The sequence below is a fragment of the Heptranchias perlo genome, chromosome 13 (genome assembly GCF_035084215.1).
Source record: "Heptranchias perlo isolate sHepPer1 chromosome 13, sHepPer1.hap1, whole genome shotgun sequence".
In the NCBI taxonomy this organism is placed as follows: domain Eukaryota; kingdom Metazoa; phylum Chordata; class Chondrichthyes; order Hexanchiformes; family Hexanchidae; genus Heptranchias; species Heptranchias perlo.
In genome coordinates, this window is record NC_090337.1 from 44,354,561 (window position 1) to 44,381,512 (window position 26,952).

The window sequence follows — 26,952 nt, forward strand, 5'->3', positions numbered from 1 at the left end:
GCCTCTCAGCATCTACCCTGTCAAGCCCTCTCAGAGTCTTATATGTTTCAATGAGATTGCCTCACATTCTTCTAAACTCCAGACAGTCTCGGCCCATTCTGCTCAATCTCTCCTCATAGGACAACCCTCTCATCCCAGAAAACAGGGACATCCTCCTTAGAAATAACTCATACAGCAACACTTCTACTTCAATTACTTCTGTTTGGTTTTTTTTGCAAGTCATTTCTTACCCATCTCTCCCTTCAACCTTGACAAAGGCTGCCAGTGGTTTGAGATACCTTTTGAGCTTTTGTAAAGGCTGTAAGAATTTATTTTCCTCACTTGTTTTAATTGTCTGCAATCCTTTAAATTGGCTGACCACAGAGAATTGAGTGCCAGTATCTGGTGGCATTTGTACCAGCTCTTTCCCATTTAGAACTGATTTACGCCAGTCTACAAAAATGGGGCTCCAATGTCTGACATCATGGTGGGGGAGTAGGATAACTCAAGCAGAGACAGTGTTCAGGTTCAAAAGACAGTTGATACAATTCAAACCTATCCCACTCTTTTATGACCTTCACCAAGTCAGCCATTATCATAATCGAGTAAATTAAGCAGGATAAACCCTAGTACAGGGAGATTCTGACTTCCACTGTAAGGAAAGGGTTCTTTTTATATTAATTTATTTAGATTTACCTTTAGCTTTTGTCTGTTAAGTGGGTTTCTGTTGGAAGGATGAAAACGTAACACAGGTTTGCTTTATTTTGGATAAATGCGCATTTTAGCAATGTTCAGTTAGTCAGTGGGAATTAAAAATTGTATCAGACAGAGACATTTAGCTGTTAAGGGATTCAGCCACAGGCTTCCATGGTTTGCTCATCCTCCAGAGCCACCATATATCTTTCAACTTTACAAGGAAACAGAACATCTTTATGGCAGTTAAGTGTACTCCCAGGATACATGTTTTGGCCATCAATTCCAGAAGTTATAATTTCAATTTCCTCCAAGGCCTCATCTGTGTAAGGAATGTGGTCAAGTAATAAAGTCACCTGTAGGGGGGGGCCTTTGTTCATTAATCTCTTTGTAACTGTCTCCAGTTGAATGATTTGATTGACATTTCAGTCAAGGTGAAGCTAGGACCAAGTTTGGGGAGTTACACTTGCTAAAACTGCAGTTATTGATAAGAAAGAACAGCTAATTGAATGTGGCAATGCTATGGAACATGTAGATTCTCATGTAGTAGGATTGGGAAAAAGGTATAAAAAAGTGGGTGTTAGCAGAGATACCTCAGAACTCAATGAGGTCTTATCGGCCTTGAAAAATCCTCCAGCTCAAGAACTGTAACATGTTTTGAATTCTCTGGTGAACTTGCAAGGTATCGCCGTAAATGCACTCTTAAGTGTATGTGTAATTATTGTCAACAGTGGTTATCATTGTATGCTTAATTTCTATGATTTTCAATAAATGCATAGAATTACAATGAATTTAAAGCGCAGAAACAGGCCATTCGGCCCAACTGGCCCGTGCCAGAGTTTATACTCCACAAATGCTTTTGAATCCTATTATTTTGAGAAGTAACTTATAAACTTGTAAGTAAGAACCCCCATCCTCTAACACCTCCTGGACTTGCATACATAAATGAATGAACTATATAGTTATAGGATTACCTCCAGTTTAAAGGCCAAGCCTACAAATGGATGAGAAGCATCTCTTCTGGGGTCCATGGGAACTTTAACTGTATCTTCAGAATTCCTGAAGGAAACACGCACTTAAATAACATCCTTCATAGGGCTTCAGACTTATGTTGAGTTAATTTAGCAGACATCAGCGCATCCAAAACTCTGCTGCCCGTACGACGTCCTGCTCAGCCATCTCCCCTGTCCTCATTGAACTACACTGGCTTCTAGTACCCACAATGCCCCTCATTTAAGATCCTAATTCCCTGTGTTTAAATTCCTCCATGAACTCAACCACCCACCCAATCTCAGTATCCTCCTCCAGCCCTACAAACCCCACTTCTGTTCTTCTGACTCTAGTCAACTGTGCAGCTCCCATCCCTTTGCTTTACCACTGGAGGTCATGCCTGCAGCTGCCTAGGCCTTACCCTCTCAAATTCCCTCCCAAAACCCTCACTTCTTCATCTTCCTCTCCATTTAAGACATTCCTTGAAACTCTCCTCTTTAACCAAGCTATTGTTCACCGCTCCTAATCTCTCCTACTTTGGTTCAACATTCATTTTTTTGATTACCTCTCCATGAAGTACTTTGGGATATTTTTCTATGTTAAAGGTGCTGTATACATGCAAGTTGTTGTTAAAATTAATTCATTTTAAAGTAGTCATCAAGCTCTATTTAAAATCTTAATGAAATTAAACAACAATTCAGAAAAACAAGCAATTATCTATCACACACGAATAGAAGCCCAACAAGAAATCTAATTCCATGAGTAGGGAGCTAAGCTTGGAGGTCAGAGATGGCCCTGATTTTCTGACCTTTGTTTTTTTTTATTCGTTCATGGGATGTGGGCGTCGCTGGCGAGGCCGGCATTTATTGCCCATCCCTAGTTGCCCTTGAGAAGGTGGTGGTGAGCTGCCTTCTTGAACCGCTGCAGTCAGTGTGGTGACGGTTCTCCCACAGTGCTGTTAGGATGGGAGTTCCAGGATTTTGACCCAGCGACGATGAAGGAACGGTGATATATTTCCAAGTCGGGATGATGTGTGACTTGGAGGGGAATGTGCAGGTGGTGTTGTTCCCATGTGCCTGCTGCTCTTGTCCTTCTAGGTGGTAGAGGTCGCGGGTTTGGGAGGTGCTGTCGAAGAAGCCTTGGCGAGTTGCTGCTGTGCATCCTGTGGATGGTACACACTGCAGCCACTGTGCGCCGGTGGTGAAGGGAGTGAATGTTTAGGGTGGTGGATGGGGTGCCAATCAAGCGGGCTGCTTTATCTTGGATGGTGTCGAGCTTCTTGAGTGTTGTTGGAGCTGCACTCATCCAAGCAAGTGGAGAGTATTCCATCACACTCCTGATTTGTGCTTTGTAGATGGTGGAAAGGCTTTGGGGAGTCAGGAGGTGAGTCACTTGCCGCAGAATACCCAGCCTCTGACGTGCTCTCGTAGCCACAGTATTTATATGGCTGGTCCAGTTAAGTTTCTGGTCAATGGTGATCCCCAGGATGTTGATGGTGGGGGATTCAGCAATGGTAATGCCGTTGAATGTCAAGGGGAGGCGGTTGGACTCTCTCTTGTTGGAGATGGTCATTGCCCGCACTTATCTGGCGCGAATGTTACTTGCCACTCATGAGCCCAAGCCTGGATGTTGTCCAGGTCTTGCTGCACGTGGGCTCGGACTGCTTCATTATCTGAGGGATTGTGAATGGAACTGAACACTGTGCAATCATCAGCGAACATCCCCATTTCTGACCTTATGATGGAGGGAAGGTCATTGATGAAGCAGCTGAAGATGGGTTTTTTTGGGGGTTTTTTTCAGAGCACAACTGGTTCCTGGGAGAACAGAATTATAGAATTGTCCTTTACTGTGAAAGCTTTGAGATTTAATATCTGTTGATTTCTTCCTTCACCACTAAACTAGAATAAAAACATGACTATTGGTTGAGAAGTTACATGAATGTACCGCACAATAAATTTATAAATTATTAATAATGAACATAAAGCACTTACTCTTTGTTGACAATGGCATAGTTTGAGACTTCACTCGGGTCTGGTAGATAGTCCAGAATAGCATCTAGCAGCGGTTGCACACCTTTATTTTTCAGAGCACTTCCCACTAATACAGGCGAGAACAACCTGCTGATAGTTATTCTCCTTATAGCAGCCTTGAAATGGGTGGGGGGGGAAGAATAAAAATGTATTCAGATCTAAAAACAACCACCAGCAGATAAAATTTTCCATTAAAAATGTGTTTTTACAATAGAACCAAAAAGCATTTCTTCTTGCAACAGTTACATCACTCCCAGCATGTTAGTTCCATATTTTTTCTAACAAACTGGAAGATATGAAGAGATCCACAAAATAATAAGACATCTAAATATATTGAATGTGGAATCATATATCATTCAGAGACAGTCCCCCCATTTCCTTCTTAAACATTAACGTTGTACCAGAAATATGAAACCTGTAAGTAGCGGAAGTTTATATTCCTTGAAGTCCCTGTCCTTTTTACAATAAAACTCACCTTTAGATCAGCAACTGTAGGAACTTTCTCTTCCAGAAACATTTCTCCCAACTGTTCATCCACATTGGCTACACATTCAACCAGCTCCTGACGTCTAGCTGCAGCTTCCGCACGTAACTCAGCAGGAATGTCATCATATTTCACATTCTGACTATGCAAATGAGAAAGATGTGCATTTGGGTCTCAAACCTTTCAAAGTACACTATATATTTGTCATTATTACTAGTTGAAAAGATTGACTGGACAAGCTGAACATAAATCACCAAAAATCCTTGTAACTTAAAATTTAAACAAAAGGTTTCAAACAAAATGTCAACTTACTACATCAGTACACTGATCAGAGATAGCAGAGGCTCTGACCATAATCTTTCAAACGTCCTTGGATATGGAAGTTATGCCCAAGGACTGGAGGGTTGAAAATACAACACTTCTTATTTAAGAAGGATGAACTGGGTAACTATAGACCGGTCTGCCTAACTTCAACAGTGGGTAAGCTTCTAGAGGCCATAAAATGGGATAAAATTAATACTCAATTACAAAAGAATGGGCTAATAAAAACAGCCAGTACAGATTTGCAAAAGGCAAGTCACATCTGACAAATTTATTGGAGGAAATAACGGAGTGTATTGATAAAGCAAATACAGTGGATATTGTGCACATGGATTTTCTCTGACAAAAAGCTGGAGCCACTGAGACAATACGGGGAGTGGGTATCTTAATGAGCTCTTGCAAAAGATCATTAGTCAGCCATTGAAACTTTTACCCTCAACAGTTTGGGACAATAGGTAAATTATTACCATATCCCAGCAGTTCCAGTAAGTATTCACACATGGAATATTGGTAGGAGCCACATGGAATGATTCCTGACTGGAATCAACTCCTAGAAGGGTGGTACTTGTCTTCATTGGCAGCTCAACTGACTAATCCTCAGACATGGACAGCTGTGGGAGGTTCAGAGGACAAGCCTTGGTTTTCCCGCCCAGTTAAGGAACAAGGAAGCATAGGGTCTGGGTTCAATCTGCAAGATTTGGTGAGGAAGCCAGTATAAAGAGAGAAAGCTCTCTTATTAAATAAAAGGATGACGAGATTCAGTGAGAACACTGACAGGGATGGTGTGACACCCTTGATTATTTTCTATCGGAGTGTTATAAAATAAGTTGCAATGCACTGTAATCATTAGTTTGTTCGTTCACATATTATATGAAAAATAGATACTGATTTATATTCAGCCTTGCTTAATGAAGTATTCATCAGTCTACCTTTTAGCAGGTGATTGGCAAAAGAACCAAAGGCGACATGAGCAAAAACTTTTTAAGCAGCGAGTGCTTAGGAACTGGAATGCACAGCCTGAAAGGGTGGTGGAAGCAGGGTCAATTGTGGCTTTCAAAAAGGAATTAGATAGGTACCTGAAGGAGAAAAATTTGCAGGGCTACAAGGAAAAAGCGGGGGAGTGGGACTAGCTGGCGCAGACTCGATGGGCCGAATGGCCTACTTCTGTGCCGTAACCATTCTATGATTCTAGGAGAAATGCCTCAGGAAGCACAAAAACTACATTACCCAATTCACATAACAAGGGGTTTTCATCATAATGACCCCAGGTCATGTGAACGCATGACTAGATATTGGGCAGTAAAAGTAAACTACTGATAATAAGGGATGTGAGGTCTGTGCATGGGAGTGACTGGTGAAGCTGAACCCAGAGGAGTATATAGTCAGACCCAAAATTTGTGACAAACGCACTAAATGGTACAACTTCAAAAAGTAGCAAAGCAGCTGGATTTATGGGTTCAGATACACAAATCTTTAAAAGTGGGAGGACAAGTTGATACAGCAGTTAAAAGAAAGCATTATGGGATCCTTGCTTTTTAAAATAGGGACGTGGAGTATAAAAGCCAAGTGGTAATGGTAAACCTATACAAGTCATTGGTTAGACTGCAGGAGGCAACAGGTTGGCCTAGCCCATATCACTTAATTTTGAACATTCACTTTAATCTTCATTTATAGCTTCTTCTTCTAGGAATAATAACCAATCCTAATGCCCAATACAAAACAATTTTGGCCTATGGAGCCAGGAAGGCAGCAAAATTCCTCACAACCTTAAAAATAAAGGGCAGCTTATTCAGAGGATGCAATTTTATGAACCAAATATTATTGCTACTGTTCCTGCATTTATACAGGGTTAGATTTTACCTACACCTCTGCTAAGGTTATATCTAAGGCATCAGGAGGAGTTCTCCAGAACACCTGTATAATGTTCTTACCCAAACTGGCCATCAAAGTAAACCGCACGCTCCTCTATGAGATCAATAATTCCCTTAAGGTTTCCTTCTAGGCCAATCGGAATTTGAATAAATGCTGTATTTTGCTTCAGTTTTGATCTGCAATTCAAAAAAAAATTTATTTTTGTATCTCATTAATAAATAAAACTTGTGAATCATTTTGGGAATTCTTGTTTCCTGCAACAGATTTTAAATCTTAAAATGTAATGTAAAAATTAAATAGCAAAAACAAAGGACAGGAAGGTTATCTATTGGAATGGAGAATAAAATTCCCTCTCACCTGCAGACATAAAATTTAGGACACACAAGTTTAAAAATACCCAAGAGAAGATGAGTTCATAAATGTTTGATGTCACTTGTTGGCCAGGGGCTGCAGAAAGTAACCTGAGACGTCAGCTGCTGATACACACAGGCAACATTTGAACTGAAGTAACCCGAGTTCGGTCGCTGGCCTTGGCTGGCTGGAACCAGTTTGAATTAACTAAGTTTTGTGAAAGACAAAGGAAATGTGATAAGACACAAGTCCTTATTTAGAAAAGGAGTAATGAGGTAATGCTACCTAAGTCCTTGGGACAGAGCCAATGAGGAGAAGACACAGGCAAAAAGCGAGTAGGCCTAAACCAAAGGGAGAGAGACAGCACAGCTTGAAGAGCTAAGATTCGGAATAAGAATGAAGGATCTGGGGCGTGGAGCCAGAGCGAAGACTCCGGAGACCAACCATCGCGGAAGTGGAAGACCCTACGTCAGGGACGTAGAGATGACGTCGAGAGAGAGAGAACGGAACGCCTGGCCAGCGTCAGCTCTCCTTTTCGGGTATTATCCTTTATATTCTGTGACCACTCAGGGAGTGTCAGAGAAACCTAGTGGGTGTGTGTTTAGATCTTAGTTTGGGTATAAAACTGTACAACCTGGTGTAAACTGCATGCCTATATCTAACCAGACGTATAAGCTATATGTATAAGATCTAACGGTGTGAACAAAGTGAATTGAGAGTTAAGAGAGAATTGACTCTTCTCCTCTTTGTACTAAGCCAGTAACCGTAACCGGTGACCTCCGGTCAACACCCTATTACTCAGTTGGTAAATGCAGTGCACTGTCTCACGCAGATCCATACAAACAGCTCCCGGATTTGAGATGAGACGACTGAAGGGGCAGCAGTGAGGGCATCCTGAGCGAGGCAGAGGGATAGTAAAACAAATAGGACCAGGGTACCTGCTCTTAGCTGCTATCTAGTGAATCCTGCTGGAAGGACTGGGCTTAACTGCAATGATCCAGAGATTCAAGTAGCCCAATGACAATCTCTGTCGAAACTCATAGATAAAGAATAGTTGTTGATGCCACCTGTGGAATTGCAGCCAAGCACAAGTCTTATTTCCTCCAGAAGAAAGGCACATGAAGAAATAGTAGAGACAGATGCCATTGACATTTCTCTCTCTGTATATTAAAATATATATATAAAATATATATACATATCCATATAAATAAATGAAAAAATATGAAAAATCCCTTGCAGAGTCCAATTTTATTAATATATTACATGGTTATCAAGTTATGCATGTAGAACAATTAACTTGCCAAACAACTTTCAGCTCTGAAGAGCATTACACAGCAAAATATATCAGAGACATTTTGAAGAGTTTAATTAAGATAATAGGCTTGCCTGAGACTCATTTAGTACAAGTCTCAATCTGCCATCTAGTGGTAGCAACATAGATGAGGAGAGTAATTGCTCTACCAAAGTAAATGTTGGGTGGAGGAAATGGGAGAGAGGTTTAAGGAGACTGTGGTGGTGCAGAAAAGAAGCCAGGAATTATCTTTGTTCTCCAGGATGATCCGTGAACAATGGGTGGTTTTGGCAGACGAGAGTGAGGTCCTGTTTGACTCTCTCCAATCATGTTTCTGTCCCACCACAGAAACAGCCCTAACCGAAGTCACAAATTACATCATCTGTGACTATGAGCATGGTACACCAACTCAACCACACTGCAGCCCTTGACAAGGTCGATCACACCATCGCCTTTCCTCCGTTGTCCAGCCCTCACTTGGTTCCACTCTTACCTATCTGATCATATGCAGAACATCTAAAGCAAAGGCTTCTCTTTCTCCCCCCCACCTTTGACTGTTACCTCCCCCTCCTCTTCCTTAACTAGATGATGCCCCTTGGTGACATCATCCAAAGACATGGGGTCAGGTTCCATGTGTACAGTGATGACACCCAGCTCTACGTCTCGACCACCTCTCTTCACTGCTCCACTGCCTCTGTGTTGTCAGACTTTCTCAAAGAGTTATAACTTCTTCCAGTTAAACACTAAATTTAATAGGTTTACCAGAAATGTGGTTGCATACTGGACAAGAATGGAAAATAACAATATCCGGATATATTTAGGAGGGATAGAAAAGATAAGAAAGGAGGTGAAATGGCAATATTGCTTAAAGAGGGAATACATGCTCTAGAGTGGGTTGATGCAGACAAGGGGTAGAAAAAGAGTCAATATTATTGGAGCTCAAAGATAAAAAAAAAACGAGCTTGTTACATTAGTTGAGGTGAGTTACAGATCTCCAAATTATGGAAAGAAAATCAAAGAAATCTACAGTCAGATTCGAGAGATGAGTAGGAATATCAAAATTACTGTTCTGGGAGATTTTAATTATTCACATCGATTGGGCAGAGAGCGAGTAAATGGAGAAGAGAGAATGGAATTCTCAAAATACGTACAGAGCTCCTGCCTCTTGTTAAAAGTGAGGTGGGGGCCCTGAGAGGAGGAGAGGATTGCCAATTTGTAAAGGATGATCAAAAAATAGAGGTACTGCACAAGTATTTTGCATCAGTCTTTACTAAAAAGGATATCTGAGAGAGAGTGAATCTTGACGTTGCTGAGAGCGAGACGAATGATATTGTAATGGAGAAGAGGAAAATTTTACATGTTTGCTAAGCTAATGGAAGACAAAGTGCCAGGACATAACAGGATACATCCTAGAATCCTGAAGCAATTGACGGAAGATATTGCAGAGGGCCTAGAAATTATATTTTAGGGCTCTGTTGAGTGCAGATGTGTGCCGGAGGACTGGAGAATGGCCAATGTAGTTCCCTTTTTTAAAAAGGGTGACCAAGCTGATCGAGAAATCGTGGGCCAGTTAGCTTAACATCTGTAGCATGTAAAATTTTTCAAGTCTTCAATTCAGGCTGAAATCACCACATATCTCGATTATAGAGAAAATAGTTATAAGTAGCCAGCATTGATTTCAAAAGGAACAATCGCACTTAACAAACCTTATAGAATTGAGGAGGTAACAGACATGTAGATGGGGGAAACGCAGTCGATGTAGTGTACATGGACTTCAGGAAATCCTTTGGGAAGATGGGAGATTGCTAGAGAAAATTGAAGGGTATGGAATTGTAGGGAGGATAGCAAATCGGATTAAAAAATTGGTTAGAAGGGAGAAAACAGAGGTAAGAGTAAAGGGCAGTTTTTAAAGAAATGTTTGGAAATGGGTAGCAGTGTCCCTCAGGGTCATTTCTCAGGAGACTTCTGTTCACTGTGTCCATCAATGATTTGGATATCGGCCCAGAGGAAGTGGTGGCAAAATTTGCAGATGATACCAAAATAGGAGGTATAATTAATTCTTTAGAAGACCAAAGGAAACTGCAAAGGGATATTGATAAGATGGGGAACAAGCTGTGAAGTGATGCATTTTGGTAAAACAAATAACAGCAGTAATTATACTCTGAATGGAAGGAAGCTCAGTGCTGTGGGAGAGCAGTGGTACTTAGGAGTAAAGGTTCACAGAACAATAAAGGTAGCACCTCAGGTTGATAAGGCTGTTAAAAAAAAGCTAATAATTGAAAAGTCTCATTTCTGCTATTATATAGTAAATCTTTGCCATACCCTTTCCACAGTCCCAATGCCTTCCCACAAGGGTGAGATCAAATGGGCTGACGGGCTGCCTTTGAAGGCATAGTGTACAAAAGCATGGAAGTTATGCTAAACCTTTATAAAACTCTGGTTAGCCCTCAACTGGATTACTGTGTTCAATTCTAGGCACCACACTTTAGGAAGGATGTCAAGGCCTTAGAGAGGGTGCAGAAGAGATTTACTAGAATGGTACCAGGGACTTCAGTTATGTGGAGAGATTGGAGAAGCTGGGGTTGATCTCCTTAGGGCAGAGAAGGTTAAGAGGAGATTTGATAGAGGTGCTCAAAATCATGAACAGAGAAACTGTTCCCAGTGGCAGAAGGATCAGTAACCAGAGGACACAGATTTAAGGTAATTGACAAAAGAACCAGAGGCACATGAGAAAACATTTTTTTTTACACAGAGAGTTGTTATGATCTGGAATGCGTTGCCTAAAAGGGTGGTAGAAGCAGATTCAATAATAACTTTCAAAAGGGAAGTGGATAAATACTTGAAGGGAACAAAATTACAGGACTATATGGAAAGAGCAGGGGAGTGAGACTAATTGGATAGCTCTTTCACAGGCACAATGGGTCGAATGGCCTCCAATTGTCCTGTAACATATTATGAATCTTATGACATTGTCTTCAAAAAAAATCACAAGTGGTACAAAGTATATGTAACAAGTGTTTCCACCTCCCAAAGAAGCTGACTCTCACTGCGATATGAAAGTGTCACATATTGACTTGCTTATGATTTGTCCTGTTTCCTTGATGCAAAGATCCTAGCCTCCACTCAGCATCTCCCCCGGCAACCTGGACAAGATCAGTAGAAAGTACCAGCGTTCATGTGAAAAATCCCAATGTAACAAATCAAAATTAAACAGTTTGTCAGAGTTTTGCACATTCCAACACTAACCTTATTTGTTGAACAGCTCGATTAGGATTAGCTCCCAGCCTGTCCAGTTTGTTTATGAATGTAAGAAATGGAACATTGTAACGCTTCATCTGTCTGTTTACAGTCATTGTCTGGCACTGAACTCCACCGACTGAACATAAAACCAGAACAGCTCCGTCCAAGACTCTTAGTGCGCGCTCCACCTCTATCGTAAAATGTGAAACTGCAGCTTCAAAATCATATCCTACCACTACACTGTGCAGCGTGTTGGAACATGAATGCACTGTGCCAACACATTACCGAATAGTTGCTGTTTTTCTTCCCATTATCTCTCTTTTCTTTTCATTTCTTTTTTGAAACACTTACTCTTGCTGGGGTACAGTTCTGTGGATGCCAGGAACCCAGCAAATACCCACCCCTAAAGCGGTCAGTCCCCAAGTCTGAGCCTGGGAAGCATATATTCATCTCCATAGAATACAAACTTGACTTACTGGAGATCTCTGTAAAAAGAGTCAACGATGTATGAAAAAAAGAGTGGGCTCAAGCCTGCAGTCTAATCTCATGGATCAGTTGTCATACTAAATTGCAAGTCATCTGCTCTCCCCCCACCAACTCAAGTTTAGGCCTGGAACCCTAGGTATTGCTGTATGAGCAAAATGTAGAAAGTACCAGCGTTCATGTGAAAAATCCCAATGTAACAAATCAAAATTAAACAGTTTGTCAGAGTTTTGCACATTCCAACACTAACCTTATTTGTTGAACAGCTCGATTAGGATTAGCTCCCAGCCTGTCCAGTTTGTTTATGAATGTAAGAAATGGAACATTGTAACGCTTCATCTGTCTGTTTACAGTCATTGTCTGGCACTGAACTCCACCGACTGAACATAAAACCAGAACAGCTCCGTCCAAGACTCTTAGTGCGCGCTCCACCTCTATCGTAAAATCAACATGGCCTGGAAAAGCAGTAAATAACACTGTGATTAACGAACAAGAAAATCTGACTTTCTGCAAACTAATGTACCGTAATGCAGAAAGGTAAAAATAATGCTGCAAGTTGTTGTTGACACTGAATTTCTAAAAGAATGTCGAAATACAAAAATACAAGAATCAATTTATGAAAATACTTCTTTGAAATAACATCCAACTTAAGTAGATGAGGATGGGGGCCAATGAAGTGGGTAAGTTGCAAATGACAATCAGCCTGCAGTGACGTAGAGATTCCATATCCAAAATACATGAAACTTAACTCGCTGGCTGGCAGCTCATGTTTATCATTATATATATCATTTGAGAAAGAAGAACAAAATGAACATTTATGAAGTATCTTAAATTATCTTCAGGATGTCCCAAAGTGCTTTATAACCAATGGCTTATTCTTGAAGTGTAGTCACTGTTATGGAGGAAAGCATGGCAGACAAGTTGCACACAGCAAGCTCCCACAAACAGCAAATTAATTAATTACCAGATAATCTGAAACAACAAAACTACTCCAGTCACTGTCTCTTCCATCCATTGTAGCTACATTCCCAAACTAAAACAGGCTATTTCCCAATAGTCAATTGCACCCCATAACAAGTTTCACAATGTATTGTATATACTTGAACATGTAATGTATGCAGATATAATGCTTTATACAATGTATGCACAGATCCTAAAGGACATCGCATTCGTTTCTTAATGATATATACATCAGTATAATTAAGTCTTGCAACTAGTGTGCATCCACAAGTATCATCCGTGGAAAATGTATATCACATTGACCCTCAGACATGTTTGACTGGCTCAAATATCAGTCTTAAAAAAACCCAACAAATCATGTTCACTGAATAATATTGATTTCATGAAATAATACTGAACAGATGGAAAAGCAGGTAGGAAAATGCTTTCAGGCACCATCTTGCTTTCTTAGCAACCCAAAGATGTAGAACTAAAAATAAAACTTCTAACATAATAAATTATCAAACATTTCCTTGCGCTTCAAATTTCTCCAATTCTTCTCTCCATAAGCCTGCCTACCGCGGCCTGGGTTTCAGCCCTGCTATGTTTCCAGAGCTTGCATCGTCAACCCTACTGGTATGGAGACTCAGCCAGGTAGCAGACTACCGTTTCCAGACTGCACCATTGTCACTCTGATGGACTACAACTCCATGAATGGAGCTCCAGGTGGGGTCAGGTGAAGGGAGACTTACAAACAGGAAGTACTGGTGCTTTAGAAGAAGCATCCCAATTTTGTGACAAGTAAAACATTTTCCTCATATAGGTAAGTCTTGCAGTAAACTGCATGAGCAAGCAGTATTCAGCCTACTAATAGGCAGTGGCTAGTCTACCAAAATGAGTTTTGCTCGAGTGTCCTTTGGGGCATACTGAGTGATGATTGTTGGCAATGGGTATGTGCTAGCACTGAATAAACTCATTTCTTTTGTTGCTCTTGGGCAGGAATTTTATTTAAAAATTAACAGTTACCTGAAAATAAATCATAACAAGTCCTTACTTATTGAGAGACAGTTATTTTAATTCAAACATTCTGCAACCCATTTCCTGCCCTCCCCCATTCCTCAGTGCTCTATTCTGTGATGTACTTCCCGGCTATGAATGGAGCTATGCTAATCATCACAACCATGCTCCAACGCCAGACTAACTGTGAGCAATGCCACAGGGGATCAGCTAGTTTTAATCATCAAACCTCCTCTGTAGTTACAGTATCTCACGTACACATTTTATTGCCTAATGCAATTCCACAAATGTTTGTGTGCATTTTCCATATGTCCTAAGGCAACGTGACATGAAGCAGGTGAATAGCAACAGAAAGAATTCAGGTGCTTCCGAAATAATCTCAGAGCTATCAAAATGTAAAGGAGTGGAAAATATAAAGTGATACATTGAAAAACTGGAATGTCTCTGCCAATGTTCGATAAATAATAACAGGAGATAAGGGTTCACAGCAAAACAATGCTAGTGTTGATATTTCAATAAAAACTGACTACCTAGCAATTTTTGCAGGTTTTCAACATTGCCTTGATAGCTCTATATATAAATACACAATGTGGTATGCTTCTGAGCTATACAAACCAGGAAGGTCTCAAAATCAATCTCTGCTCTATAGTGAATGAATTGGTCTCAAATGAATGGCAGTGGCTTATGGTTAACTTTAGAGTTCCTCATGACCCCCGAGGGAGAAAATAAAACAGGTACCTATCCCCAATAGCTTTCCAGTCACACACACAATTATTTTCTTATGTCATTTAATTTCCACTCCATTCATTCTCCCTCTTTTCAATTTATTCAAATCTGCTCCAAATTCATCTGTCATTGTTTAGATATCAATCCTTGTCTCACACATTACCTGGTGTATCAATGATATTAACATTCCTTTCCTTCCATACTGTGTATGTGGCTGCAGACTGGATAGTGATGCCTCTCTGTCGCTCCAGTTCCATGGAATCCATTATAGCACCCACGCCATCTTTTCCTTTCACCTGCCAATTAATTGTAATAAAATCCTTTTAACACAGAACAGTCAGTGAATCAAAGGCTGTATTCTAATTTATCTTCATTCAGAATATATGGCTGAATTTTGGATATATCTGTAATCCAGCAAGTACACTTGAGTTAGGTCCCAATCTGACGCTGGAGCACAGTGGTGTGAGATCCCCTGGAGAGCACCATCTTGTACTCCATTGTGGGTTTAAAAAGTGCTAAAGTGTTCTACTGGGTCTTAAAGATACTTTATCAATTGAAGCAGAGATCATTTAAATGTTTAGAGAAAGCAGGCACTCTCGCCCACACCCTCAATGCATTCAAAATTTACCAGCTCGCAGTAGGTTCTTCACATACGCAAGCATATGCTGAGCTCTCTCTTGACAGTGGGAGTCAAATGTGCAGCCTGCCAGTGGCTAAGTACTGTTGTGCAACACAGATTTGTGTCTCAGTAGATAAATGTGTATTTATTTGCATTTTTGTTGCTGCCAACAAATGACTGCCCTGTGAGGCTCAATTATCCGGGATTGGCCAGAAAGTAAAAACACCAATGAGGGAAAATAAAGCTATTCAGAACCCTTGCGCACTCAGGGCTAGACTACTTCAACAATTTTTTTATTACCCTCCTGTTAAAAAAAAAAATGAAAATTGAAGTGGCACTGTGACAATTATATTTTTCAGTGGCATTGTGCGAGTTACTTGCTGAAGCTTGTATAACAGTGGAAAAATATTAAATTACTGATCGTGCTGTATTAGGGAGTTTCCTTGTCCTTAGCTGTTTGAGAAGGGCACTATTAACTGGCGATTGTTCAGGTTTGTTACTGTTTGCATAATGACAATGTCACAACAGTAACATTTCCCTTTTTATAGTCCAAGGGAATAACTGTGACCTGGAACGGTGAATGTGTAACTCTCACAACACCATCAGAACCTACACATTCGGAAGTGTTGATCTGATCAAGCTAGCTTATTACATAAATTAACTTTTAATATAAACCACAGATTTTTATCATTGCTCAAAAATTATAGTTGTAACCAAGCCCAGTGAGCTGAAGAAGATTGCACAAATAAACCTAGTAAATCAGCCCCAGTATACAACAGTGAAAATTTTATACTTTGTACTGGTTTTAAGCAAAAAGCTATTGAACAGAACGTGGTTAACATAACAAACTCCTTAATAACTGAATTAATAGATGCCAAGCATTGCTCTATATGTACAGAAAACAGTTGTAACAGTTGGGACAATATAGTAATTTCCTTATTCCTAAATTGAAAGACAAATGCAGATACTTGATTTCGTAACAGAAGAAAGGCTAGCCTTTCAAAAGAATATTTTCATCTATTACAAGACATACTATCAAGTTACAGGATACTATGCTGTCCAGCGATCTCTGTGGCATCAGCCTGATATTTTTGGTCAAACAAGCAAAGGTGCTGCATATAAAAATTTACAGCACACAAGTCAGGTTCCAAGATTATTTCACACTTACTTGGAAACCAACAAATGTGACCCACCTGCCAGGCTTTAAAATGTGGTCATAGAAGGGAAGGCTGCAAACTTTACAGTGTCTACTTATGGTTTTGCAATTTAAAAAAAAACGAACTGAAGTGATTTACAGGAACTAGCTGCAGCCAAAAATCCTGGTGAAAAATAGTGAACTTGAAATAATTTTCTGGTGAAATTCCATGCCAAAAGTACATTTTAAATGTAACTTATACTCAACCTGCCATTCATTTTATACCAAAATAGTTTCAACTTTCTTTTTGCACTGTCTGGAACTTGCTTATTGATCAGGTTAAAAAAAAATATTTTATACATATTCAATAACAAAATTCACAGTACCTCATGCATTTCTGCTATTCTTCCAGTATAATATAGAACTCTTTCCGTCAGTGTGGTTTTCCCAGAGTCAATGTGTGCAGAGATTCCTATATTCCGAATCATTTTGTTTGGTAATATTCCAGATGAACATTGTCGACAGATATTTATAAGAATCTGCAAGAAAATATTAAAGAAATATTAAAGAAATGTTACTGAACATTAAGAGACGATTTTGCACCTTCTTTGAATTACTTTGGTTTTCAGTTCAATTGTTTTGCCTTTTAAGATCTTGTGTGCTGCTAATATGGTTTGAAATTCAAAAAGAAATGTACAAGTACAATTTCCAAATTAAAACATTATTGACACTATAAACTGTGTCACTCATCAGAGACTTAAGAGTCAAACCACACTCTCTACAACCTTTCCATCCGAGCTCCCCCAAACAGCAATCTGCAGATCTTGGTCAGTTAACTCAATGTAGTACTTAGTGGAAGCAAAGCACTGAGTGAATGAGAAACGTTCTACCCACACAACCCAGTTGTCAATTCAAGACAGCTAGACAGTACCCATGGAGTTGGGTCAGACTTACTTACAGTTAAGGAAAAATGTCTGAGGATAGGTAATCCCATTTTAAGATGGAGGGAGAGAAGAGAAATATAAATAAAAATATATATATAAAAAAATAAAATATAAAAATTGTTTTACTAAAGCCTAGTTAACGGCAAAACAACCAAATACCACAAATGGAGGTAGTTATCAAGATTAGGGATTGCCATAACCGATGATCCCTCTTGAGATGGATTATTGATCTTTGGGAAAAGACAAGTCAGGACTGACTTCACTCAGTCAAGTTTCACTTGAATTTTTCAACAAGTATTACTCTGTAAAGATATACATATATAAAATAAATTAGACCAACAGAACACCATTATATTCATCAGATATTTTCAATCTAGGAAAAAAAGCTTACTGGTGCCTACTAAGTTTGAGTTGCAGTGAGGCAAGCAGATGGTCCTGAAGCTTCAGATATCTCAAACTCTTCCACTGAATGGTATGGTCAGGGGGGTGTTGGCACTGCTCATGAGGAGCTCCTGGTACCTGGGGCTCCAAGATGACATGCCTGATGATGAAAACTTGGAACCCTTTGTGGCAGACTTGATAATCAGATACCTCAACCAAGCAGTTCCACAGTATTCCAGGGCACTAGTAAGTGCTAACCAGCCTTGCTAACTAGCAGAACCTGGAAATTGGACCGTTATTGGGGCTGCAATTCTTCCCACTGAGCTCCAGATAACCCTGCAAGCCATTACCCGAACTGGTAGAGGGGTCCATATAGGAGCATCAGGAAGCTGACCAGTACTTTGTGCTGGTAGGTGCACGATTTTAGTTGGTTGAATTCCAGTAGCACCTCTGTGCACACCTGAGCCTTGGCTCTTACTAACCTGCACCTAAGCACTCTGCGTTTAGATGTGTGATGTGTGTTCCTACAGGAGAGTTGCACTCCATATTGGGCCAACAGAAACTCACATCTGGTTTTCTTAGCTCAGTTTGGAGACTCAAACATGGTGACAGGATCAACGCACCAAGCTGATCAAAAAGAGATCCCTATTTTCAATTAGTTTCTAAATCACTAAAAGGTGTATTATTAGAATACAGTTTGCCAAGTGTTACTCCTTTCTCTTCCATTGTGACAATACAGCAGCATATTACATCAGGTGTGTGGTATCCTTGATGCAAATGAGATGGAGTTTGTCGAGAAATGGTATGAATGATTGAAGCTATTTGAAGTGGTTTAAATAATTTGATATAAATTAGTAAATGAAAAGTACAATCAAAAATTATATAAGTTGAGCATACATTACCTTGACCAGGTAACAATGCCAGGAAGATTGTGGCAGTTCAGTCTATCTCACTTGGCAGCATGACTGAGCATAGGACTATAGCCTATTTCTGGGGCCATTTCTTTTCCATAGAAAAGCAAAAAAAAGCTTGGGTAGACAGAGGTTCCACAAACATTCACATTCAAAGCATATCAGATAGCTGCTTGCCAGCCTCCAACTGCAGGTGAGGTTTTAATGACTGAAGAGCTGAATATCCCATCGGTTCCAGTGACCATTAAAAGGTGTATGACAGTACACCAAGACGCAGAGTCTTTTAAAAAAAATTTAAATGTATCTTTCTTTTTGGTGGGTTATGTGCCAGCTGTGTTTATAGTGTACCCAAAGTTCATCAACACTGGTATGAATCTTTTTTCTAGGTGGTCTTGCCACTAATGATTACAAGTTGATTTTATACAGCAATTTTGGGGTCAGGTCAACATCTAGTTAGTACAAACTAATACCAAAACCTTCATACAAAACCAGCAAAAATCTGCTTCCCCAGTGATTCAGCAACTTTTATCTAGTGAGTAGCTGAGCCATACAAACCAAAAAGATTCAATCCCCAGTTTCTCCTGAATCAGCTGATCTGAGCTGGGATATTGTATTACAAGATGCTAGACTTCAAATCAGAAGCAAAATACTGCAGATGCTGGAAATCTGAAATAAAAACTCCCACTCTGACCTCAGCCTTCTACACTGTTCCAATGAAGCTCAAGGAACAGCACCTCATCTTTCGTTTAGGCACTTTACAACCTTCCGGACTCAACATTGATTTCAATAACTTCAGATCAAAACCACTGCTCCCATTTTTTCATGATCACAAGCTTTCGGAGCTTACCTCCTTCCTCACTCACCTGACGAAGGAGGTGAGCTCCGAAAGCTTGTGATTTTCAAATAAAACTGTTGGACTACAACCTGGTGTTGTAAGATTCCTTACACTTGTCCACCCCAGTCCATCACCGGCATCTCCACATCATTTGTTCATCCCTCATACAGTTACCGGGAAACACAGCGGCGCCATCAGCGATCACCCTAAACCTGCGGCAGAGGCCTCAGTCCCCTTCCCCCCGACAAATCAGGGCTCAGTAAAGACGCGAAGGACTGGACCGGGTCGAGCCGAGCCTCTTTAGCCGGTTAGCGGCTCACAGACCGACACAAGACCCCGAAAATCCGCACCGATCTCCGACCCACAGCGAGGCCTGGCCCTGCGGGGGGGGGGGGGGGGGGGCGATCTCACCTGTCGGACGCTGCGGCAACCCGAGCGCCGCAGCGGCTTCTGCCCCAATATCAGGCCCGCTCTCAACAGATTCATGGCGGTGGGTCCAGGCAACGCGCGCCGGCTCCTCTCTCAGCGCCGCTTCCTGTCGCCGGGAAGGTCAAAGCTGGTCGCGGAAAGATGGCTCCCGCCACCCCGCTGTGGCAGCCTCCGGGCAGTGCGCCCTCTACCGGTGGGAGTATCCACTGTCGAGACACTGAGCGAGAGAAGCGCACCACACAGGAGGGAAAGGGAGATGCTGCACCGTGCAAGGGTTTACAGTCATGGTGCTCAGTGTTATTTGAGGATAGAGGTCAGGATGCAGTCTCTCTTAATGCTGACAACTTTTTCATTACCAGACAAAAGTTGAAGCTCCCTTCAACAATGAGCCCGTATAATATGACAAGTATTTAAACTAGTTGCTTCAGTAACTTGTCTTTTTTAAATTTTAATCCGTGGCGCATTACCTACCAGAGGGTATCCATCAGCCTTTCAGCTTTTGGCTCTCCTCAGCTCTTGTCCCTCAATCACCAGTGGTTCTCTCCGAAGCATTCGTTTATATTGTTCTCAAGTCACTTGCTCGTCAGTACCTGCACAATATTTCTGGTTCTGCTCTTGTCCTTCTCCCCAATTTTTGTCTCCCAGTTGTTCTCTTCAATTGTGACTTTTCCCCTCTCACTCATTTGTTCCCACCTGGCTCTGCACCTGCTGTAGTAGCACTCCAAGTAAGTTACTAAGGGTGCAGTTTGGCTTTGCATTGATTTTCTTTCTCCAAAAATAAACTTTTAATTCATCACAATGCAAAATATATATAAACAGAATGCAAGAGCACATTCTGTACTGGTTATAAACAGTTCAAAGTCACCATAGCATGTGGTGTTGGTACTGATAATTCGCCTGTGCACTTCAAAGGATACTATATTTGAATTTTGCATTGTTAGATTGTTAGTGTTGCCACTGGTACATTCATTTCTCATTACATTTGGAAAAGGTTGCACTTACTTGAGTTGTAGTTTCCTTTGGTGTTGGTGCTTCTAACATCCAGAGCAGTTACATTTGAAGTACACGGTATCCAGGGGTGTTTGTTACCACAATACCTTTGGTTCTTTTGTAAACATTCAGAGGGTTAAATTCAATAACCCCCGAATCTGGGCATGGTGGTTGCGGTGCGCAATTAACCCGTGCCTGGTTGTTGCATTGCAGGCAGCACATGAGATTCGTGATGTCATTTACCTGATTCCTGCAAGCTGGCTGGGCTGTTGAATGACTACTCACCAGCAGGGGGGCCCCGATATTGCGTGAGTGGCTCGCACCTCTTAAAGGCAGCCTGCATCTCTTATTTGCAAAATATAAGATATGGGTCCGGACGGAGTCTGAACGAAGATCAGACATCGCACACGTAAAACACAGATGCAGGTCCCGTCCCTATGTTTACAAACTGTTGAGTTATGTTAAAACATTGAATAAAGGTTGCGCACCACTAAATCCCACATCCTCCAATCTGCATGCCAGACCTCACCAATCTGCCCATCTGAGTTCGTACCAGGCCTGCGAGAGAGCATGCACCAAGGTTCTCTGCTGATGCACTAAGAGGCCTTGGTGCAAGAGGTGGACAGAAGGAGGGGCATCCTATATCTGCAGGGGGACAAGAGGCCCTTCAGACATATGCTCAAGAGGCAGTGGAAGTTAGTAGGGGATGAAGTCAATGCCAGGAACATAGTACCATGAACGTGGATGCAGTCCTGAAAGAAGTTCAATGTTTTGACATGAGTGGTCAAGGTGAGTGAGGTCAACTGTCAAGTGGCATCTCCTACCAACTGCACCACTAGCCACACTACTGCACTACACCCCCATCACCCATATACCAACAAGCTCTTTCAATCAGTACTCAACTCTTCCAACTAGATGCTTCCTCTCACATTACCACTGGTGAAAGCCGCACACCCACAATTCACAGGTCACACACACTGGCAGCTATTCAATCATGACAGGCACATCACACAAACATCCTGCAGGACACTCACTGACACGTCCCGCTTTCTTGCAGGAAAAGGTGGCGCATAACAGGAGGCAGCAAGTGGCAGTGGAATTTAGCCCCTCGTGTCTGTTCCATCATTCAATGAGATCATGGTTGATCTGTGAGCTAACTCCATATTCCCGCCTTAGCCCCATATCCCTTAATACCTTTGGTTAACAAAAATCTATTAATCTCAGATTTAAAATTAACAATTGAGCTAGCATCAACTGCCGTTTGTGAACGAGCATTCCAAACTTCTACCACCCTTTGCGTGCAGAAGCTTCACTCCTGAAAGTCCTGGCTCTAATTTTTAGGCTATGTTCCCTAGTCCTAGTATTCAAGTATAGAAGACCTCCAAAAACAGGTGCAAATGCATCAGGAGCCAGAAGCAATAATCCAGCAAATAACCTGTAAATCCAGCATGGTCCCTTTAAATAGCACTGGCGGGGGTATCCTCCAGGCCATCTGCGACTTGTTCAGCTGTGCATGGTTAAGGCAGTCCGTTGGCTGGAGCGTTGAGTTCCAAAATCGTAAATCGTATCTTCTCTTTAAAGCAGTGTTGCACATTGATCTACCGCATATTTTCCTTAACTTACATGGTTACATGGCCTTTACGTCATGCACGCGCATTCCAGATGCCATTGTGGGATCTTAGGAGACCGCGCAGTGCTGAAAAAACGGGCGCTATGCGGCTGAATTTATAGCCCTCAGACTGAGAGGATGTTACACAGGATTCAGCCTCTTAATGCACAGAAAAAAAACAATGGTTGGAGGGCCTTAGATTGTGGCTGTTCCTCATTTTACCTTTGTGGCAGATGCACCAAGCTTCAATGCATCCATCAGCATGTAGTCCTGGACCATGGAAGGTGCCAGTCTCAGACAGCTCCTTGCTCTGGAAGACCTGCATGTTTCAGGCAGACCAAAGGGCTTCTTTCACTGATGGCCTTCCAGCAGCAGTTGATTTTTGTCTCGGTGTGTGTCTCCAGGAACAGTCTGTAGAGCACAGAGTCCTGTGCTATGGAGCTGCTCAGGATGAACCTCCATAAACACCACTGCATCTCTCTCCGGACTTTCTTTGCAAACGCACATTCCAAGAGGAGGTGGGTGACGGTCTCTTCCCCACCCCAGCCATCTCAAGAACAGCGAGCGGTAGCGGGTGTGAATGAAAGACCATGCAGGAAGGGTCCTTCTCACCACCAGCCAAGCCACATCTTGGTGATTGTTTGACCGCTCTAACAATGAGACATTCTGCCAAATGGCAGTCTGCTTGGGGAACTTTCCAGCAGGATCCACCATCGTCTTATTCTGCAGGGCCTCCAGGACATTCTGTGCGGATCACTGTCTGATTGATTTGTGATTGAAGACGATCTTCTGCAAAAACAGGTGGTATAGCACACCCCAACTAAATGGAGCGCTCCGCCAGTGTGGGCAGACCCATCCTTCGCAGATGGAACCTGTGCAAAAGTGACAGTTGGTGTTTACGTACAGAGGATCTCTGCACAGTTTGATGCAGCGGCACACAAAAGTCATCAACAGGATAAGGGCAACATTCAGTACGATTTTGCCCCTTTTATCTGGAGATTTGTACATCTCCAAAGTGGAAAATTGCTCAAGAAGTCTCAGGGCCACTTTTAGTTGCTTGTATTTGTCCTATTGTTTTAGTCCAGCAACATTTTCTTTCTCGACTATGTTAACTTTTTTCCTTGTTGCTTTTCTCTTTGCCAGTTTTGTAATTTCAAATATTCTCATCTTTTTACTGCATCTTCCTTTCATTATTTTTTAACTTTCCCTTTTAAAAGCATTTTTCCTTTTAGTTTTATTTTCCTTTTATTTCCATCCATTCCATGGTCCCATTTAAATCATATTATCTTTTCCCTCGATTCTAATTTTGTTTGCTGCTGCCTTCAACTTTTTTCTTGGTGGATTTGAACTTTATTGCCTTTTTTTGCTTACACCATTGGCTAGCTGGCTTTTTTGTTATCCTACTACTGGGTTTTTATCTAAGTGGTCTGAAATCATTATATCAGCAACTGGAGGGTGAGCTACTGTTTGCTATTTTATCTATTTGAAATTCCAAAAGACAGCACCTCTGACATAGCGGCATTCCCTCAGTGCTGCACTGAAGAGTCAGCCTAGCTATGTGCTCAAGTCTCTGGAGTGGGACTAGAACCATACAACTTTCTAACTCAGAGGCGAGAGTGCTGCCACTGAGCTTAGGTGGACGCTTTGTGAATCAATTTAAAGCATAATTTAGTGTTAGAGAATTGGCCAAGTTTGTAAACTCCTTTTATCTCAAATTCAGACAATGCACTAGAAATTGAGCAATCACTAATGTTAATCCAAGCCCTGGATGACTGTTTCCTGATTCCTTTGGATTCAGGAGATTGCTTCAAAAATGAATGCCATCTCAATCCAGGCTGCCTTCTCTGATTGTTGGGGAGTAATGCTTGAAGTTGTGCAGCAGAGATTCCTCAGTAAAAAAATCCAACTTACAGTTCCTGAAACATTGGGCATCATTTTAGCACCCGCTATCGGGTGCGTTCCTGGCGGGGGGGCTCCGAAAATCGGAGAATCCCGGAGCAGGACTGGAGCCCGGCACCAACCCGCCCACTTCCGGGTTCCCCACTGACGCGCCGGTGTGCGTGCGCAGCCCCCGCTGGTGGGAATCCCGCAGGCAATTAAAGCCAGCGGGGTTCGACTTGAAGATATTTATTTTGCTTGTTCAGGTCATTAACTGACCTGATTAAGGGATTATGTGAGGAGGGGTGGGATTTTATGGCAAACTGGGACTGTTTCCCATACTGGGGGAAACACTCCCAGTTCAAATGGACCTGTTGCAGCCATCAGCCTGTGGCAACTGCAAAGGTCCATTTGACAGGTGGGGGGGGTGGGGGGTCAGACCCTCACCCATTGCAGGAGGCCACTCTGTCACTTGGGAGAAAGTTTGGCCTCCACCACCCTCCTCCTGACAATCAAAGTCACCAACTTGCACACTTACCCTGGGGTCCAGAGACATGTACCTACCTTGCGGACCCCCTCAGATGTACATCTTCCGGATGGGGGCTGTAGCTGCAGTCATGACCTCCTCGGAGGGCGAACAGCATCACCAGCCTCACCATCCACGCCGTCCACCTCTGACACGTGGAGCTCCACAACAGAGTGCTGTGACACATCCACCTGTACAGCAGGAGGGAGGGCTACCGCAGAGAGAGATGCCTCGCAGAGGGCACTACCCTCACCACAGGGTCCACAGACCGAGGCTCAGCTTCCTGGACCTCTCTGAGCAGCAGTGCACACGGAGGCTCAGAGTCACTCGACATGTAGTCGTGGACATCTGCAGCCTCCTTCATGCCAAGCTGCTCCTGGCTGGCCCGAGCACCATCTTCTTACCTGTCGCTGTCAAAATCACCACTGCCCTCAACAACTTCTCCTCCGCATCCTTCCAGGGTGCCACCGGGGACATCGCCGACGTCTCTCAGCCATCTGCACAAAAGAGCCCTGCAAATACACCTACTCCCACTCTGCAGTGACACAATGGGTGGCATCAGTTGTGGGTCTTCATAGTGATCCTCAGGAAAGGGCATTATTGCACAAACCAGACAAGATTCGCAAAGACATGGCAGTAGTGGTGACAATATAATATGTAATGTGAGTTGGTCAGAAATTCAATATAAGTAACAACCATGACAAACCCTCAAACACCCTTGTGCATCCCCTTCATGCTCACGACACGTTTGCCTTACGCTGCCTACTGCACATATCTGATGTATGCCCTGTGGCTGCAGCACAGGTAGTGGCAGGTTGAGTGAGGCTGACCCTGAAAGAGATGCACGAGAGGGTGAGTATGAGATAGAGCCATGAGATTGTATGAGGATTGGGTTGAGTGGTAGTGGCGGGATGAGTACTGGCGAGGTGAGTAAGTGCAGATAAGATGAGGATGAGGTTTGAGTGGGTATGAGGGGTGATGTGACAGAGTAGTGTTGGCAGTGCAGAAGCAGGTGTGGGGTGGGGGCGGTGATGTGGCAGATGGAGTGTAGGGGAAAGAGTAAGTGTACTCACTTTGGCTGACCTACTGAGGTCATTGGAGCGCCTCCTGCATTGGATGCAGGTGGGCGATATGTTGGTGGTGCAGGTGACCTCCTCTGCCACCTCGAGCCAGGCCTTCCTGGTGGCAGAGGCAGGCCGCTTCCTCCCGCCCGCCTGGGGGAATATCTCTGTCCTCCCCCTCCTCCTCACCCCATGTATTGATACCTGGAGTGAGGCATCATTTAAGTGGGAGCAGCCTTCCCCCTGGGCTGCTCCATGCTGTAATTTTTTCTATTTGTTGCAGCATCTGTCAGTGGAGGACTGCCCCTTTCAATAGAGCTCCTCCAGCTGACAGATCTTACTGCGCATGCGCAGCCCGCCCGACGCGCAGCTCAGCAGCGGGGAACCCGGAAGACAAGGTAAGTGGATCCAATTGGGCTGCGATCGTGCGGGTGGCTGACTAATTTCACCGGGCGCGTTACCCACGCGCCCAAGAGCCCCCCCGCCGCGAACCTGCAGCCCTGCTAACATCGAGCCCAATGTGTGAGGTGAACTTTGTTCAGTTTCTGTAGAAGAAAAAATCCTATAGCATCTAATTTTGGAAGAGACCCAGGACAATTCTGCAATGGGCCATGTAGTCTATATCAATAATGTTGAAGCACCAAATGTATTTTGTTATTTTTCTAAAATCCCACAATGCTATAGTAGTAAGTACTGGTGGTACATAAAATTTTCTTCAAATAAAATTGCTTCCAACCAATTCACAGTAGGCCTCATGTCTCAAAATGGCTTGATTTAAATGGAATTACACTCTTTATTTTTAATTCTGAGGAAGAAATAGCAATCTAGATTGGAGGGAGCAAGGGAACCACACATATTTCCCATAGGATTTCTGCAGGTCAACACAAAAACTGCATTGGAAATAGATGTAAATAGGCAGCTGAATGCCAATTGAATACAGTTAAATACTTCATGAGGCCAAGGAGAAGAAATGCTCCAGTGGCCATGTACCAAAAACTCGTACTTGTGCTTTTCCCAACTTCTCAGTATAAGTACAGATTTTTTTCTACTATATGTAAATTGGTTCACTCTTACAATCTGCCACTTGCATTTTATTCCTGTAGACCATCTATGTTGTTCATAATTAGCTCACATAAATCACCGGTGGTGTAACACGGGATAGATAGAATAAGTAAAAAATTGCAACTTTTTGCTCCAATGGAAACTTGCAGCACCCTC

The 26,952-nt window shown here is 42.4% G+C and overlaps 1 protein-coding gene across 2 annotated transcripts in view; it reads right to left on the reverse strand.

Moving 5' to 3' along the window:
* Window positions 1-19,791, reverse strand: part of gfm1 (G elongation factor, mitochondrial 1) — a 66,308-nt gene extending 46,517 nt beyond the window's left edge. The window contains exons 1-8 of one of the 2 annotated variants that reach the window (XM_067995395.1): window positions 19,653-19,791; window positions 16,557-16,709; window positions 14,580-14,712; window positions 11,985-12,189; window positions 6,429-6,545; window positions 4,168-4,318; window positions 3,654-3,808; window positions 1,647-1,731 (exon numbers count right to left, since the gene is read on the reverse strand). In XM_067995395.1, coding sequence (XP_067851496.1) covers window positions 1,647-1,731; window positions 3,654-3,808; window positions 4,168-4,318; window positions 6,429-6,545; window positions 11,985-12,189; window positions 14,580-14,712; window positions 16,557-16,709; window positions 19,653-19,727 — 1,074 coding nt within the window. In that variant the 5' untranslated portion in view covers window positions 19,728-19,791. Of the gene's footprint in view, window positions 1-1,646; window positions 1,732-3,653; window positions 3,809-4,167; window positions 4,319-6,428; window positions 6,546-11,257; window positions 11,448-11,984; window positions 12,190-14,579; window positions 14,713-16,556; window positions 16,710-19,652 lie in introns of those variants that run through there. The other variant, XM_067995394.1, reaches the window with a different exon arrangement.
* Window positions 19,792-26,952: the final 7,161 nt, after the last annotated feature.